The 20,240-nt window shown below is 37.5% G+C and overlaps 1 protein-coding gene across 6 annotated transcripts in view; it reads right to left on the bottom strand.

The window, feature by feature from the left end:
* Positions 1-4,719: 4,719 nt before the first annotated feature.
* Positions 4,720-20,240, bottom strand: part of st13 (ST13 Hsp70 interacting protein) — a 32,375-nt gene continuing 16,854 nt past the window's right edge. For 4 of the 6 annotated variants that reach the window (XM_061884520.1, XM_061884521.1, XM_061884522.1 and 1 more), the window contains 7 exons: positions 19,228-19,312; positions 19,034-19,144; positions 15,032-15,134; positions 12,021-12,137; positions 7,291-7,333; positions 5,312-5,460; positions 4,720-5,219 (listed from right to left, as the gene is read on the bottom strand). In XM_061884520.1, the coding sequence (XP_061740504.1) occupies positions 5,082-5,219; positions 5,312-5,460; positions 7,291-7,333; positions 12,021-12,137; positions 15,032-15,134; positions 19,034-19,144; positions 19,228-19,312 (746 nt within the window). In that variant the 3' untranslated portion in view covers positions 4,720-5,081. The remainder of the gene's footprint in view (positions 5,220-5,311; positions 5,461-7,290; positions 7,334-12,020; positions 12,138-15,031; positions 15,135-19,033; positions 19,145-19,227; positions 19,313-20,240) is intronic. The other 2 variants (XM_061884519.1, XM_061884517.1) reach the window with 2 other exon arrangements.

The raw sequence follows: 20,240 nt of genomic DNA, 5'->3' as shown, positions 1-20,240 counted from the left end.
ACAACAAGTTGTTTATTTACAGCAGGGTCTCAATCATGCGGCCCGCAACTTGATATAATTTAATGCTAGTACAGCCCCCGAGTTTAATATGAACGCCTGAACGGCGCTTGACAGCGTCATACTTGCCAACGCTCCAAATTTTCCCGGGAGACCCCTGAATTTCAGGGCATCCATCCTCTAGAATTCCTGTCGATCTTCTCCCAACCAACAATATTGAGGGGGTGCCATGAGGGCACTGTCTTTAGCACCACCTACAGCGTGCAAGCCCAGTTATATGTTGTATATCTCTAAAAGACGCACGTGTGTTATTGCAAGACCTATTTGATCAACAGCCATACAGGTTACACTGAGGGTGGCCGTAAAAAAAACTAACACTGTTACAAATATGCGCCACACTGTGAATCCACACCAAACAAGAATGACAAACACATTTCGGGAGAACATGTGCACCGTAACACAACATAAACACAACAGAACAAATACCCAGAATGCCGTGCAGCCCTAGCTCTTCCGGGCTACAATATACACCCCCGCTACCTCTTCTTGCGTTGGTTGAGGTGATGTATATTGTAGCTCGAGAGAGTTAGTGCTGCAAGGTGTTCTGGGTTTTTGTTCCGTTGTGTTTATGTTGTGTTATGGTGCGGATGTTCTCCCAAAATGTGTTTGTCATTCTTGTTTGGTGTGTGTTCACAATGTGGCGCATTTTTGTAACAGTGTTGTTTTTTTTTTTACGGCCACCCTCAGTGTAACCTGTATGGCTGTTGACCAAGTATGCCTTGCAGTCACTTACGTTGTCTTGCATGATGTAAAAGCGGACGCGATGACATCTACAGCAGTTGTTCTCAAATGGGGTACGTGCACTCCTGGGGGTACTTGAAGGTATGCCAAGGGGTACGTGAGATTTTTTTTAAATATTCTAAAAATAGCAACAATTCAAAAATCCTTTATAAATATATTTATTGAATAATACTTCAACAAAATATGAATGTAAGTTCATAAACTGTGAAAAGAAATGCAATTATGTAATATTCAGTGTTGACAGCTAGAATTTTTGTGGACATGTTCCATAAATATTGATGTTAAAGATTTGTTTATTTGTGGAGAAATGTTTAGAAGGAAGTTGATGAATCCAGATGGATCTCTATTACAATCCCCAAAGAGGGCTCTTTAAGTTGATGATTACTTCTATGTGGAGAAATCTGCATTTACAATTGAATCACTTGTTGATTTTTCACCAAGTTTGTAGTTATTTTTATATCTTTTTTTCCAAATAGTTCAAGAAAGACCACTACAAATATTTTGCAGTGTTATACAAATTAATAAATCAGAAACTGATGACATAGATCTGTATTTTACTTCTTTATCTCTTTATTTTCTCAACCAAAAATGCTTTGTTCTGAATATAGGGTACTTGAATTAGAAACATGTTGACAGGGGGTACATCACTGAAAAAAGGTTGAGAACCACTGTTGTAGAGGACGTTAAAGGCAGTGTAGTCACGGCAGCCCTTAATGTCGGCCGGGTGAAAATTGGGACAAATTTGGGAGAATGGTTGCATCGGTAGATTGTTGGAAGGTGAACTAAAATTCAGGAGTCTTCCGGAAAAATGGTGAGGGTTGGCAAGTATGTTGCTAGGGCGGGAAAGCCATTCATAGAAGGTGAATTCATTAAAAAGTGCATGTTAGATTTTTTTAAGAAATCTTTTCTTGCGACCGAGCCTCACCCAGTTTCTGCATCCAGTGGCCCCCAGGTCGATTAAGTTTGAGACCCCTGATTTAGAGGATGTAGTGCAGGACAAGTTGAAGTGCGGAGCACAAATCAGACTTAGGACTATGAGATCCACATAAGTGGTGTTGTGATTGGTTCCAGAGTGGTGGACCTTACATAATTACCTATTTACTGACTTACTTACTTACCTACTTACTCACCCAAGCAAGCACACAGCCAGATGTGTATAAGTGTACATCAACAGCCTTTTTAACATCCTGGACATGAAGTCCTAGATGTGTATAAGTGTACATCAACAGCCTTTTTAACATCCTGGACATGAAGTCCAAGTTCATCATGCTGAGCCAATCAGTGACCACCATACTCAACTCTGCATGCTCATCTAACAATACTTCTACTACACCAGCATCCATTCATTTTCTACCGCTTGTCCCTTTTGGGATCGCGGGGGGGTGCTGTAGCCTATCTCAGCTGCATTCGGGCGGAAGGAGGGGTACACCTGGGACAAGTCGCCACCTCATCGCAGGGCCAACAAAGACACAACATTCACACACTAGGGACCATTAAGTGTTGCCAATCAACCTATCCCCAGGTGCATGTCTTTGGAGGTGGGAGGGGCCTATCCCCAGGTGCATGTCTTTGGAGGTGGGAGGGGCCTATCCCCAGGTGCATGTCCTTGGAGGTGGGAGGAGCCTATCCCCAGGTGCATGTCTTTGGAGGTGGGAGGGGCCTATCCCCAGGTGCATGTCTTTGGAGGTGGGAGGGGCCTATCCCCAGGTGCATGTCCTTGGAGGTGGGAGGAGCCTATCCACAGGTGCATGTCCTTGGAGGTGGGAGGAGCCTATCCACAGGTGCATGTCTTTGGAGGTGGGAGGGGCCTATCCCCAGGTGCATGTCTTTGGAGGTGGGAGGAGCCTATCCCGAGGTGCATGTCTTTGGAGGTGGGAGGGGCCTATCCCCAGGTGCGTGTCTTTGGAGGTGGGAGGGGCCTATCCCGAGGTGCATGTCTTTGGAGGTGGGAGGGGCCTATCCCCAGGTGCGTGTCTTTGGAGGTGGGAGGAGCCTATCCCCAGGTGCATGTCTTTGGAGGTGGGAGGGGCCTATCCCCAGGTGCATGTCCTTGGAGGTGGGAGGAGCCTATCCACAGGTGCATGTCTTTGGAGGTGGGAGGGGCCTATCCCCAGGTGCATGTCTTTGGAGGTGGGAGGAGCCTATCCCCAGGTGCATGTCTTTGGAGGTGGGAGGGGCCTATCCCCAGGTGCATGTCTTTGGAGGTGGGAGGGGCCTATCCCCAGGTGCATGTCTTTGGAGGTGGGAGGGGCCTATCACCAGGTGCATGTCTTTGGAAGTGGGAGGAAGCCGGAGTACCCGGAGGGAACCCACGCAGTCACGGGGAGAACATGCAAACTCCACACAGAAAGAACCCTGGCCCGGGATTGAACCCAGGACCTTCATATTGTGAGGCACTACTCACAATAGCATTACTACACACAATCAACACTAACATTACAATCAACACTTTCCTACAACAAAATCAACACTATTTCTACATGCAACACTAACATTACTGCACAATATTTAGACAACACTGCCATTATTACACAACATTTAAACACTAACATTACTACACAATATTTAAACAACACTAACATCACTATATTTAAACACTACTGCCATTACTACACTAATTAAACACTAACATTACTACACAACATTTAAACAACACTAACATTACTACACAATGTTTAAACACTGACATTACTACACTATATTTGTTGTGTTTATGTGTTTTAGATGGGATGCTGAGTTTAAGTAAAAGTGAGTTGAGTATCAGCAGTCTAAAAGCGAAGTGTCTCTTTAAGAGATGCGTGTACCTTTTAGCCCAGCTGATCGGCGTCAGGACTTTTAAATGGCGTCGCAGTTCATTCAGTCTACTCACGCTCAAGCCGGTGTGCAGCCACTTGGTAAATTCCCGTTTGCCTTGTTTTATGTACGTTGTCACCATGCTCATCTGTATTATGTTGCGTCCACTACAGCGCTCTTGTACATCCGGGCGCTTAGATAAATGTTTGTTTATCGCGGCACCTGTCTTAGCGTAGGTATCCTACTTCCTGTTTTGCCGTGGGGCATTTTGGGAGTTGTAGTGTTTTACTAAAATGCACTTTACAGAGGCTTGTAAATGGTAAATGTGTTTGATAGATGAAACGTGCTCATGAATTATATAACTTTATTTGAATTGTATTGTATATGAGCAACATGAGTTTATAAATGGTTGATATTTATTATTTATTATTAAGGGCATTGATTTTCAATCAATCAATCAATGTTTACTTATATAGCCCTAAATCTTTTCCATTTTGGTACGAAAACGATGCACTGCATTCCTCCTTTCAGATTTTTTACCTAACTAACTGATTGACCAAAACTAACTGACCAATTAAGAACCAGCCACCAAATAATAACTACTGCTGCTGTTCTCCTGCTTGGAAAATAAACGAAAAATATACAAACTGGAAATCTTGAGTAATAATCTGTGCACACTTGGTTGCCCTTTCTGTGGGGAAAACGGAACAATATTTAAACACTAACATTACTACACAATATTTAAACACTGACATTACTACACAACATTTAAACACTGATATTACTACACAATATTTAAACACTAATTTTACTACACAATATTTAAACATTGACATTACTACACAATATTTAAACACTACTGCCATTACTACACATTTCAACAACACTAACATTACTACACAACATTTCAACAACACTAACATTCCTACACAACATTTCAACAACACTAACATTACTACACAACATTTCAACAACACTAACATCACTACATTCAAAACACTAACATTACTACACAACATTTCAACACTACTGCCATTACTTCACAATATTTAAACACTAACATTCCTACACAACATTTCAACATGAGTGAGAATGTTGCAGTGAGAGAAAAGAAGGACATGAGTCTGCTTTGTGAAAGCAACTTTATGAAGATCCAACAATGTTTAACAAGAGAAGAAGAGTATTTCCTCCTCCCAATGTTTAATTAACAAGAGAAGAAGAGTATTTCCTCCTCCCAATGTTTAATTAACAAGAGAAGAAGAGTATTTCCTCCTCCCAATGTTTAATTAACAAGAGAAGAAGAGTATTTCCTCCTCCCAATGTTTAATTAACAAGAGAAGAAGAGTATTTCCTCCTCCCAATGTTTAATTAACAAGAGAAGAAGAGTATTTCCTCCTCCCAATGTTTAATTAACAAGAGAAGAAGAGTATTTCCTCCTCCCAATGTTTAATTAACAAGAGAAGAAGAGTATTTCCCCCCACATCTTTGGTCTAGGTCTGAGGTGCAGCTCCTCCAAACTTGGAGTTGAGCTTGGTGATGAGCGCCATGATCTTGGGGTTGTTCTGGTACTTGGCCATGTTGGCCGGGTTCTGGGCCACGTCCTGGAAGGCCACCATCACCTCCGGGTCCTGTGTGACATCATATGGAAGGTGTGAGCGGCAGGTCAACTACAGGACTGCGTGCAAGTGCAAAAAGAAGAATACAGGAAGTAGTACAGAACCTGCATGGCGCTGAGAAGCTCAGGATCCTGCAGCAAGTCATTCAGACCCGGCATGCCAGCAGCTCCACCTGGGAAACCTGCACCACCTGGGAAGCCTGCACCACCTGGGAAGCCTGCACCACCTGGGAAGCCACCACCACCACCACCTGCTGCCAGGTCATGCATGCCCATCAAGAATAGTCACAGCCACATCTCACACAATGACACTCACATGTACATTTCACACAATAATAGTCACATGTCTATTAGACACATTAATAACAGTCAATGTACATTTCACACAATAGTCAAATATACATATCACATTATTGATAGTCACATGTACATTTCACACATTATTGATAGTCACATGTACATTTCACACATTATTGATAGTCAAATGTCTATTTCACACTAATAGTCAAATGTATATTTTACACACAAATAGTCAAATGTACATTTCACACATTAATAGTCAAATGTACATTTCACAAATGAATAAGTCACATGTACATTTCACACAATGATAGTCACATGTACATTTCACAATAGTCAAATGTACATTTCACAAATGAATAAGTCACATTAACATTTCACACAACAGTCAAATGTACATTTCACACAATAACAGTCAAATGTATAATTTCACACATTAATAATAGTCAAATGTCTATTTCACACATTACTAAGTCAAATGTCTATTTCACAGAATAAGTCAAATGTATATTTTACACACTATTTCACAAATTAATAATAGTCAAATGTCTATTTCACACATTAAGTCAAATGTACATTTCACACAATAGTCAAATGTACATTTTACACCAATAGTCAAATGTACATTTCACAAATTAATAATAGTCAAATGTCTATTTCACACATTAAGTCAAATGTACATTTCACACAATAAGAGTCAAATGTACATTTCACACAATAAGAGTCAAATGTACATTTCACACAATAAGAGTCAAATGTACATTTCACACATTAATAATAGTAAAATGTCTATTTCACACATTACTAAGTCAAATGTCTATTTCACAGAATAAGTCAAATGTATATTTTACACACTATTTCACAAATTAATAATAGTCAAATGTCTATTTCACACATTAAGTCAAATGTACATTTCACACAATAGTCAAATGTACATTTTACACCAATAGTCAAATGTACATTTCACAAATTAATAATAGTCAAATGTCTATTTCACACATTAAGTCAAATGTACATTTCACACAATAAGAGTCAAATGTACATTTCACACAATAAGAGTCAAATGTACATTTCACACAATAAGAGTCAAATGTACATTTCACACATTAATAATAGTAAAATGTCTATTTCACACATTACTAAGTCAAATGTCTATTTCACAGAATAAGTCAAATGTATATTTTACACACTATTTCACAAATTAATAATAGTCAAATGTCTATTTCACACATTACTAAGTCAAATGTCTATTTCACAGAATAAGTCAAATGTATATTTTACACACTATTTCACAAATTAATAATAGTCAAATGTCTATTTCACACATTAAGTCAAATGTACATTTCACGAATGAATAAGTCAAATGTACATTTCACACAATAGTCAAATGTACATTTCACACAATAGTCAAATGTACATTTTACACCAATAGTCAAATGTACATTTCACAAATTAATAATAGTCAAATGTCTATTTCACACATTAAGTCAAATGTACATTTCACACAATAATAAGAGTCAAATGTACATTTCACACAATAATAAGAGTCAAATGTACATTTCACACAATAATAAGAGTCAAATGTACATTTCACACAATAATAAGAGTCAAATGTACATTTCACACAATAATAAGAGTCAAAAGTACATTTCACACATTAATAAGAGTCAAAAGTACATTTCACACATTAATAAGAGTCAAAAGTACATTTCACACAATAGTATTGGGTCAAATGTACATTTGACATTGCATCAATGAAAGTAACAGATGATGATGTCACTCACCACCTGGGAAGAATCCTCCTCCTCCTCCTCGGGACTCTTCTTCCTACATGGATGCCACACTTGATTATTCTACATACTCAACTATTTATTATTCTACATACACAACTATTGTTCAATATACACAACTATTTATTATTCTATATACACAATTGTTCAATTTACACAACTATTTATTATTCTATATACATAATTGTTCAATATACACACTATTGATTCTACATACACAATTATTGTTCATTATTGTTTAATATACACAACTATTGTTTATAATTCTACATACAATTATTTATTATTGTTCAATATACACAATTATTCATTCTACATACAATATTATTTATTGTTCAATATACTATTGTTTTATTCTACATACACAATTATTGTTCAGTATACACAACTCTTGTTAATGGTTTTATATATACACAATTATTTATTATTGTTCAATATACACAAATATTGTTTATGGTTATATAAATGATTGTTTATTGTATAGACAATTGTGTATCATTCTATAGATAATTATTGTTTGTTCTATACACAATTTGTTTAATGGTAATTCTATATACACAACCATTGTTTATTGTTCAATATACACTTACAATTGTTTATAGTTTAATATGCACAATGAAAATTGTTTGTTATTGTGTTTTGTTTTTTTAGCCGTGCTTATCCCAGACTTGAAAGAATGTACCAATACTGAATATAGAATCTGGATTTCACTCAAAAGACCAGACCGTCATTATTTTTATTTTCCTTTTATTTTCCTTTAGTTTGCAACAATTTCTTCAACCAATGAAATTGGAGACTTTGCAGTCTTTAGGAGCTTTGGGCAGTCTTAGTTTTTAGCTTTTAGCTTCTAGTTTTTAGGTGAAAACCCTGTAAAAGGACAAAACACCACAAGATTACCATGCTGTACAAAATTAATCAATTCCAATCCCATTATTAACAATTATAATTAGGCTATCAAACTCTTAACCATTAAACACGTGCAAGAAAATTGACTAATATTTTCCCTTTAAGTTAAAACAGATTTTAAATAACAAATGCACCAAGATACATATGAAATACATTTAACCCCAAAAACCAAATAAATAAATGCAGCAGAAAACCCAATATGCAAATACATATCATACCAATTAACCACTTATTTTATATACATATTTAAAATACATATCCAAAATAAATGCATTTATTTAGCAGTGAAACACTCAGATCTAAAATATTGTCTACTGGTATAAAAATGAGATGTTTATTATATTTGCCCTCACTGACAGCCAATGATCCAGCATAATTAAATCCAACACTTTAAATTGAATAATTTCACCCTCCTGATGAAGCAAACTGTTCCAACATTTATCAGACCAAGTAAAGAATATGCATGAACATTTCAAGAAACACGCTGTGTATTTAACCTCCAGATGAGGGAAGCAACATACACACAACTCTCCCATCTCACCAGCACAACATACACACAACTCTCCCATCTCACCAGCACAACATACACACAACTCTCCCATCTCACCAGCGCAACATGCACACAACTCTCCCATCTCACCAGCACAACATACACACAACTCTCCCATCTCACCAGCGCAACATACACACAACTCTCCCATCTCACCAGCACAACATACACACAACTCTCCCATCTCACCAGCACAACATACACACAACTCTCCCATCTCACCAGCACAACATACACACAACTCTCCCATCTCACCAGCGCAACATACACACAACTCTCCCATCTCACCAGCGCAACATACACACAACTCTCCCATCTCACCAGCGCAACATACACACAACTCTCCCATCTCACCAGCACAACATACACACAACTCTCCCATCTCACCAGCACAACATACACACAACTCTCCCATCTCACCAGCACAACATACACACAACTCTCCCATCTCACCAGCACAACATACACACAACTCTCCCATCTCACCAGCACAACATACACACAACTCTCCCATCTCACCAGCACAACATACACACAACTCTCCCATCTCACCAGCACAACATACACACAACTCTCCCATCTCACCAGCACAACATACACACAACTCTCCCATCTCACCAGCACAACATACACACAACTCTCCCATCTCACCAGCACAACATACACACAACTCTCCCATCTCACCAGCACAACATACACACAACTCTCCCATCTCACCAGCACAACATGCACACAACTCTCCCATCTCACCAGCACAACATACACACAACTCTCCCATCTCACCAGCACAACATGCACACAACTCTCCCATCTCACCAGCACAACATACACACAACTCTCCCATCTCACCAGCACAACATACACACAACTCTCCCATCTCACCAGCACAAGTGCTTCACACACACAAAGAGGAATAAAGTGTAATCTTACCGGCTGTCCGTTCAGCTTTTAGATTTGGTACTTTTTTTTGCACAACTCTAGGTTATTTTCAAGGCTAGTCAGCCTTCCTCCACTAGTCAGCCTTCCTCCACTAGTCAGCCTTCCTCCACTAGTCAGCCTTCCTCCACTAGTCAGCCTTCCTCCACTAGTCAGCCTTCCTCCACTAGTCAGCCTTCCTCCACTAGTCAGCCTTCCTCCACTAGTCAGCCTTCCTCCACTAGTCAGCCTTCCTCCACTAGTCAGCCTTCCTCCACTAGTCAGCCTTCCTCCACTCTACACTACGCTGGCATTGTATTCAGCACTTGATTAGACGCAGCTGTCTGATTATCGCGTGAATGTGAATAGATCAGGTGATCATATAAACAGACTAGCTGAGCTAATGCCGGATTATCTATTATTTTCCTGGGGTTGTCAAGGTGAATAGGTGGTGCGGATGTGCTTTACCTTAAAATATAAGTTATTTATTTTTAAACGGGGTTTGGCTGGTTGCCAAGTTGCCGCCAAAGTTATTGTTCAATATATACATAATCATTGTTTATTGTACTATGGACAATAGTTTGTTGTTTATTCTGTACACAATCATTGTTTATGATGTATAAAAGAGTGTATAATGATACACAATGTTTATTGTTCAATAAACACATTTTTTTTGGTTTTATTGTTTATTATAGTTCTTTAGACATTGTGCTTTACACAATTTGTTTATTTTTTGTATATACACAGTCATTGTTAATGTTCAGTATACACAATTATTGTTAATATTCAGTATACACTATTATATAATGTGGTTTATTGTTTAAATTATTATTTATTGTTTTATAGACTTATTGTTTATTATTGGATAGACAATCATTGTTTATTTCATCAACACGATTACTGTTAATGTTCAATATACACTATTGTTCTAGACACTTGTTTGTTCTATAGACAGTTTATTATTCTTTAGACATTTGTTAATTGTGCTATAGTAAATTAGTTTATTATTGTTCTGCAGGCAATTGTTCATGGACAATTATTGTTTGTTCTATAGACAATTGTTTATTATTTTATAGACAATTATTTTTTATTATCGTTTTATAGAAAAGTACGGTATTGTTTATTAATGTTCTTTGGATAATTACTGTTTATTCTATTGACTGTTTTTGTTCTATACACAATTATTGTTAATCGTAAAGGCAATTTATTATTGTTGTATAGACAATTGTTCAATAGAAAATCATTGTTTGTTATTGTTTCTATGGACAATTATTGTTTATTGTCCTGTAGACAATTATTGTTTAATATTGTTCTATGGACAATTATTGTTTATTATTCTATAGACAATTACTGTTTATTATTTTTCTATGGACAATTACTGTTTATTATTGTTCTATGGACAATTATTGTTTATTATTCTATAGACAATTACTGTTTATTATTGTTCTATGGACAATTATTGTTTCATTGCTGTATATATTATAGTCTAATAATTATAGTTTGTCTATTCACAATTATTATTATTGTCCTACAGACAATTATTGTTTATTTTTGTTCTCCAGAAAATGATTGTTTATTTTTGTTTCATGGACAATTACTGTTTATTATTATTCTATGTATAGTTATTGCTTATTGTACTATGGACAATTATTGTTTATTGTTTTATACACAACTATTGTTTGTTGTTCTATAGGCAATTGTTTATTGTTCTATAGACAATTATATTTATTGTCCTATGGACAATTGTTTATTGCTCTATAAACAATAATTGTTTATTGTTCTATAGACAATTGTTTATTATTGTTGTACGGACATTTAATTGTTCTATAAAGTTCTACAATTATTGTTTACAGTGGATGTTCTACATCCTTGAAATACAAGAAGTACATTTTTTGTGGTAAAAAAATTCACTTTTTATTTCTCAATGATGACTTTCTATCCATTCTTTCTACTTGATCTCATTCATGACTTTTTATCTCGTTATTTGTCCTTTTTATTTGATCATTTTCACTGTTTTACAATTTAACTTTTTGTCTCATAATTGTAACTTTATCTCATAATTGAGATTTTTTTCGTCATAATTAGGTATTTTTTAACTTCATAATTTAGATTTTTATGTGATGATTTTGATTTTTTTTTATTTTGTAATTTTGACCTTTTAATCGCAATTATGGCTAGGGGACTATTTATTATAATTAGGGTACTATTTTTAAGTGGTGGAATCGGGCTTCTGTACTTTTTATCTCATAATTGAGATTTGTAATGTCATCATTTTAACTTTATCTCGTAATTGAGACTTTATTATCTCATAATTGGGATTTCTTATCCCCTCGTTGACTTTTGAAGGGCTCACCTTCTGAGCGCGGGCGTGCTCCTCCCTGGCCTTCTTGACACGCTCCTGCTTCTCCCGGATCTCCTTCTCCTCCCTCTTGCGTTCATATTTGCGCCTGTGCTCGATGATTCTGTTGGCCTGCGGCGACAAAGCAGAAGTTGCCATCGTCATGGCGACATAGGTCTAAAACGTGCCAGGTGCCGTTGGGAAGAGAAATACGTGCGTTTATCTTACGAGTCCCCAAAAACACTGAAAAAGTCGCTCCAAATTTTTGTACTGATCAGCCAAAAGTCCTGAATTCATGGAGGCTTTTTTAAAAAGTTGGGATCTTTTTTTTTTTAAAGCAAACTTTTTTCCACTAACATTGAATCAACTAGTGATTTTATGACTTTGTTATCAATATTTTAAGTGTTCCTTGACACTCTAACCTCAAAAATCACATGATTGGAAAACATACTTGCCAACTTTGAGACCTCCGATTTCGGGAGGTGGTGGGTGGGGGGGCGTGGTTAAGTATTTCATAAAAATATATAAGAAATACTTGACTTTTAGTGAATTCTAGCTATATATATATATTTCTTTATTTATTTACACATATACACACACAACACTCTACTCATTGATGAGTTAAGGGTTGGATTGTCCATCCTTGTTGTAATCTCTGTCACTATTTTTCTAACCATATGCATGAACAGTGGGGCAGTATTGTCCTGTTTAAGAGTGTCACAACATTGCTGTTTACGGCGGGCAAACTGCTTTACGGTAGACGAAAATGTGACTGCTGTTGTTGTGTGTTGCTACCGCGCTGAGAAGACGTTAATGAAACTGCCTAACAATAAACCCACATAAGAAACCAAAAACTCACCCTTGATCATTCTACAGTTATAACGTCATTGGGCAGACAAGCTCTTTATATTGTGGGAAAAGAGACGTGAAAACAGGCTGTCCTCACTCAGCTCCCATGGAGCTGGAGGGGACGTGCCTGAATTTTGGTAGAAAATTTGTCCAGGGAGGTTTTCTGGAGAAGCGCTGAATTTCGGGAGTGTCCTGGAAAATCCGTGAGGGTTGGCAAGTATGTTGGAAAACAAATACTGTCTTGATGTTTTATAGCAGACAGTCTTAAAAGTGGAGACTAGGAACATTGTCCCAAACTGTACTGTAATAATAGGACTACTTCATCCTAATTACAACACCACCCAAAGCTTCCTTATTGTAGTCTACTAGTTGCAGACATTCTGTGTATTTTACACTTGAAAAGTCTTAAACATTAATTTATCGTTCCCCGCACATCAAGAACATTTGTAGCACTAACTTATGATATGAGATTATCATCACACTTCAACATCTCTAACATGGAAGTGCTGCCTCTGCTAAGTCTGCATTGCCAATGGAAATCTGTTATTGTGTCTTAGCCTGATAAATATTTAATGTCAACTAGGAAGTAAGGACATCAGTGTGGTACCAAATGTTTATATACTACATTACCCAGAGGTCTCAGCGCTGTAGACAGGAACAGGAAGTACTTCTGAGTTGTGCCGCTTGAGCAATAAAGAGTTGATGTATTGTTCCACGATGTAAACATTTCCAAGAGGATCACAGTTATTATCGTGGTATTGTTGAATGTGCTCCAAAACTTCTTTTACACACACTAAAATCTTTTAACCAAATGTTTAAAAATGAAAATAGACACGCTGTTAAAAAAGCCACTATTTATCATGTTTTGTGTTTCCAGTGCTTCACGGATAGTGTTTTAGTATTTGATCAGTTTTTATTGTTTTGAACATTGATTTGTACTATCGCACTCTAAAATATATCTAAATGAATGAATGAATGAATGAATTGTTTATTTTGAGCCATGCAAACAAAACAAGACATAAAATACAAAAGAAATGTATAGATACATTATTTTTACACCTACATTGAAAACATTACATGTGACTAATCTTTTGTAGATGTCAAGATTGGCTCAAAAGGGAGTGGGAAGAAGTAAACTTATTAGGTCCCACCCCTATACATATACAATATATAATACAATAATATATATAATATAATTCAATTCAGTGGTTGCTGCTATATATTGTCTATATATAGTACATTTAAATTCACACACACTTACATATATACATATAAATGATAAATGGGTTGTACTTGTATAGCGCTTTTCTACCTTCAAGGTACTCAAAGCGCTTTGACACTACTTCCACATTTACCCATTCACACACTGATGGAGGGAGCTGCCATGCAAGGCGCCAACCAGCACCCATCAGGAGCAAGGGTGAAGTGTCTTGCTCAGGACACAACGGACGTGACGAGGTTGGTACTAGGTGGGAATTGAACCAGGGCCACTCTCCCCACTGCGCCACGCCGTAAATGAAACATGCGTAACAAATAAAACATTATTTCTGGCGAGCATTGTGGCGTCCTACTGTGTTCAGTGGTCCTTGAACGCACCGTAAAACTGACTGTTCAAAGAGCACATCTTGTAGCTTCAATATCCACAGTCAAAAATTTCAGTTGCTCCGACATTCAGGTGTTTATATAAGTCAGGATTAGGTTTGTTTGTTTATGGGGAAATACGTTAATGCCTCTTGTTTTCGTGTCAACATTTAAGCTAACACCTGTCAGTCCATGAGTTAATTAAAACTGCATTTTTTAATCTTGGTTTTCTGATGACATTTATTTTACAACGGTAATGCTCCCTACCTGTTTACATCTCTACCTGCACCTTGTTCCTGCTTCGTCCACACAAAAAACAAACATGCGTTTGTTGCAGGTATCGGACAAAGTTTGCAAGGGCAAGCATATTTGGAAGGGGATTGGTTGAATTTGTGCCGTCGCCGATATCATGACCTCGCTAACACTGATCCCTGCTGCTCCGGCAGAGCAGGTAATTATGATGATGTGTTATACATTCACATACACCTTCTAATCTATTTGTAGTGGCCCCCACAAACAAATGAATGTATGGGAACACACTCCTGTGCTACAAAGCCAGTGTCAAAATAACTTCTAGTTGTATTACACAAAGTTACCTTGGGCTGCACCTCCTTCAGCAGTGCACTGGCATCCTCATCATAATCCAGTTTGCAGGCTGTAGCTAGATCCCGGGACGCCTCCTCCCAGTGTCCCAGCAGCCTGCAACATACATCATTACCTTTTATTCCACAGGGACAAACACACACACACGCTCATAGATGTTGTGCTAAAACTTCATGTTGACTCACTATGGATTGCAGACAAATTCCGCAGACCAACGAGCAATCTTTATTCAAAATAATTAGTCATTGAGAAAAATATGGACTTTTTTTTTTTTTCCCCCAAATATGTTATCCATTAATTATATCATAAGTTAGCTGATTGTCTTCTCGTTTAAAAAGAAATGGGCGGTAAACTCTAGGGGTGTAACGGTACACAAACATTTTGGTTCGGTACGTACCTCGGTTCAGAGGTCACGGTTCGGTTCATTTTCGGTACAGTAAGAAAACAACAAAATATTTTTTGGGTTATTTATTTACCAAATTTGAAAAACTTTCCACCAAAAATATTTTTCTTAGTGGAATATTTGATGTGAAGTAATGGGAACCTTGGATAAGTCAATAATTCATAACATTGATTTTGATTCAATATGATGTTTTGAGCAATGAAAGTTTGAAAGAAAAAAAAAGTGCTTTTTTTTTATTAGGCAACTTTTTCTAAATTACATTTAGCCTTCAAGCTTTTTTTATTTCACTTTTATTATGTTTTTGTTTATTTTAATAGTATTTTTAGAATGTGACATGGGCCTTTAAAACATTAGCTTCTGGGCCACAAATGGCCTCCGGGACACACTTTTGACACCCCTGCTAGAGATAATAAAAAATTTAATGTAATATATCAATGGATAAAAAGCAGAGCCTGGCGACGCATGCACTTTTATCATAACTCTCTCGCTCTCTCTGCCCCTCCCTCACCAATGCTGCTGTTGCGCGAACAATGTTTTTTTTTTTAATCCCTTCTTAACCCTGAACATACATTATTAATACACGCAACCATAACTCAAAATGCCGGACATTTGAGGCATTTAAGAAACTCCACCCGGACAGCCCCGCAAAAGAGGACATGTCCGGTGAAAAGAGGACGTAAGGTCAGTCTATCCATGTCCGGTGCTTGCAGCGATCGGGCTAGGATAGACTGACCATACGTCCTCTTTTCACCGGACATGTCTTCTTTTGCGGGGCTGTCCGGGTGGAGTTTCTTAAATGCCTCAAATGTCCGGCATTTTGAGTATTCTTTACGCTACTTAATATGTCCGTCTGGAAACTCGTTTGGTTCACATCCGCACCGAACCGAAACCCCCGTACCGAAACAGTTCAATAAAAATACACGTACCGTTACACCCCTAGTAAACTCACTACTTTTTCCTACGCTTTGAACACTGCAACTTCTAAAATGTTGTTATTCGTGGATCGTTCTATGCTGATGGCCATAAAGCAAACACGTTTACATTAAACACATGCAAAGACACTTAAATGTCTTAAAAGTTGTGCTTTGGTTTGTTCTAAGGTAGTGGGTTTCAACCTTTTTTCAGTGAACATTTTTATAATTCAAGTACTCCTTAATCAGAGTAAAGCATTTTTGGTTGAAGACAAGAGATGAAGTAAAATACAGCACTATGTCATCCGTTTCTGATTCATTAAATTGTATAACAGTGCAAAATATTGCTCATTTGTAGTGGTCTTACTTGAACTATTTGGAAAAAAAAGATATAAAAATAACTAAAACCTTGTTGAAAAATAAACAAGTGATTCAATTATAAATAAGGATTTCTCCACATAGAAGTAATCATCAACTTAAAGTGCCCTCTTTGGGGATTGTAATAGAGATCCATCTGGATTCATCAACTTCATTCTAAACATTTCTTCACAAAAAAAGAAATCTTTAACATCAATATTTATGGAACATGTCCACAAAAATTCTAGATGTCAACACTGAATATTGCATTGTTGCATTTCTTTTCACAGTTTATGAAATTACATTCATATTTTGTTGAAGTATTATTCGATAAATATATTTAAAAAGGATTTTTGAATTGCTGCTTTTTTTTTTTTTTTTTTAAATCTCACGTACCCCTTGGCATACCTTTAAGTACCCCCATATGAGAACCACTGTTCTAAAGTGCCATCTTTTGGATAAGTACACTCACTGCAGGTGCTGCAAGGTGTAGGACCTCAAGTAAAAGTGTCGTTCATTCGTTCCAATCGTCCATAGCCTTTCTACTTGTGTGGATTCTTCATTCATCACTCCAAGAAATATTTCTAAGTTATACAATATACTAACTAAAAGTATTCTTACTTACTAAAGTGTCCCATGTGTGATGTCTATAGGAGTGTTTTCATGCATATTTGTACAAGATATCGTAATGTAATCAAGTTTGCGTCAATAGCTAATATGCTAACAGGTTTATAAGTGTCTTGTTAGTATTATTAACTTACAATGGCATTATTTCACTTTCACAAATCCATCCATCCATTTCCTACCGCTTATTCCCTTTTGGGGTCGCGGGGGTGCTGGCGCGTATCTCAGCATCAATCGGGCGGATGGCGGTGTACACCCTGGACAAGTCGCCACCTCATCGCAGGGCCAACACAGATAGACAGACAACATTCACACTCACATTCACACACTAGGAACCATTTAGTGTTGCCAATCAACCTATCCCCAGGTGCATGTCTTTGGAAGTGGGAGGAAGCCGGAGTACCCGGAGGGAACCCACGCATTCACGGGGAGGACATACAAACTCCACACAGAAAGATCCCAAGCCTGGAATTGAACCCAGGACTGCAGGACCTTCGTATTGTGAGGCAGACGCACTAACCCCTCTAACACCGTGAAGCCCACTTTCACAAATTCCTCAGTAAATCCACCAAAACGTCAGCATGGAGTTATTGAGTCTGTTTAACTGATTGGAGAGCTAGCTTGCGCAGCTAGTGGGTCCATGACCATGACTTCTGTTTTGTTTGATCAGCCGTTTTACTGCCATGTTACAGACACTGTTTGGAAACAATTAAGGTATGTAAATAAACATTTACTAAATATTTATGTGTAAATAACTCAGTTCACAACGTTTATATCTGCGACTTAATAGTCCGGTGCGGCTTATATATGAAAACATGTTTCCTTCTAAAAATGTAGTGGGTGTGGCTTATATACTGGAGCGCACTATAGTCCAGGGAATACATTTAGTTGGTAAATCTTAGTTCCAAGATGTGGTGGAGTGCAAATTATCATCATCATTTATTTGGATTCCTTTCATGAAAATGCATATATACAAGCCATGTACAGTTGACACTTTCATAGTTTTTTTTGTTTCTTATACATTTCCGTGATCAGAAAGGAGCAGATGGAAGAATACTATTCTCATATTTATCTGCCCCCTTTTCAACACAAATTATTTTAGATGAAAATTATAACTGTTCCCTCCACCAACACCCCAACTCCAACATACTTTTTAATTTTCCTTCAAGCATTTTCACAATGACACGTCCAATCTAAATCATAATTAAGTTTGATATAATTCCAGTTTTCTCTTTTTGTAACTTTTTAAATTCAAAGATATTCTTACAGGTTTTTAAGTCTTTGTTTAGAGAATTCCATGCTTTCACAGCAGCAACAGACAAGCACATTTGTTTCAAATTTGTTGGCACTCTTGGATGTTTAAAGTCATACAGCCTTCTGTGGTTTCCATCTTCAGATGTAAACACAAATAACTTTTGTATGTCCTTCGGAAGGACTATTTCTCGCTATACTAAGGTATTCAATTCTACAATGTCTTTTAGTTTTAACAATCCTGACTTAATGAAGAGTGGATTTGTGTGGTCTCTATATCCCGCTGTAAAAATGACACAAATTGCTCTTTTCTGTGAAAGAAATAAAGGCAATATGTTGCTGTGATATGTATTTCCCCATATTTCTGCACAACAATTGGAAATAAAGTAGAATAATTGAGCAATATAACACTCATTGTGTTAACCGGGAAAGTGTAACGTGAAACATACCTGTGAGCTTTACCCCTCCACTTGTAAGGCTGCGCCGAGTCCGGGTTAATCTTGATGGCTCTGTCGCAGTCTCTGATGGCTGCGTTGGGTTTCTGCATCTGAACGTAAACGCTGCCATGCAAGCACACCACAGCATTACCTCACCACTCATTGAAGGGGACTGGAACGCGGGATCGATCACGCAGGTTTCTCACCTTGCTCTCTTAGCGTACATGATGGCCACGCAGGGATTCATCTTGATGGCTTCAGTGAAAAGATCCAGAGCTTTTTGCAGATTTCCTACAAGACACAACCAGCACTCAGGAGAATGTTTTGTAACCAAAGAGGTTAAGATACCGTATTTCCTTGAATTGCCGCCGGGGCGCTAATTAATTCAAAACCTCTTCTCACTCCGGCGCTTACCAAAAGGCATGCGGTAAATTTAGGCCTGCGCTTATAAATTTGAGTGTGATGTAAGGATGCCATCATTAAAAGCATATTTAATAAAAAAAACGTTATTATGGTCTTACCTTTACTTATAAATGAAGTCCATGCGCAGCTCCTTCTAAACAAAAGCATCGATAACTTGTTTATAGATGTCTTCCTTATCTTTCTTCAGTTTTAAAAGTCTCTCTGTCTCGATGGAGATCTTCTTTTATTACCTCCTGCTTCGATTGAAAGTCCAGTTTAGATAACTGTTTTATTTTAGTAATCCATGTTAAAAGTGCAAGCGAGAGGAAAAAATAAACGATCGCTGCTCACTCTTGCTGCTTGTTGTCAATTCTTCTGCAGCCGAGTAGTCGCACGAAGGATCACTAGCGCCCTCTACCACCAGGAGGCGGGAGTCATTTAATGACTCATATTTGACACACGCAGCTACGGTATATTAATAAAACATAGCTGCTTCTGTTCTTATTAGCATATTCAATAGCTTGGACCTTAAATCCTACTGAATAGCTCTTAATCTTCTTCCCTTTATGCGATTTCAAATGATTGAAATCAGCCTCCTCCATCTTGAAAATGATGACAGGTGAAGTGTCACTCGTGACGTGACAAGTTTGACCAGGCAGTAATACTAAGCATATGCTAATTATTTGGCAAAATGAGTTTGACCCAGCGGAAATTCTAGACATGCACTAATAAAAATATTATTTTGCGAAACAAGTTTGACCCGGCAGTAATTCTAGGCAGGCGCATACTATATACCCGGCGGCAATTCAAGGAAATA

This window comes from Nerophis ophidion, linkage group LG23, assembly GCF_033978795.1.
Source record: "Nerophis ophidion isolate RoL-2023_Sa linkage group LG23, RoL_Noph_v1.0, whole genome shotgun sequence".
Lineage (NCBI taxonomy): Eukaryota > Metazoa > Chordata > Actinopteri > Syngnathiformes > Syngnathidae > Nerophis > Nerophis ophidion.
This window is presented reverse-complemented; position numbering and strand designations above follow the sequence as displayed.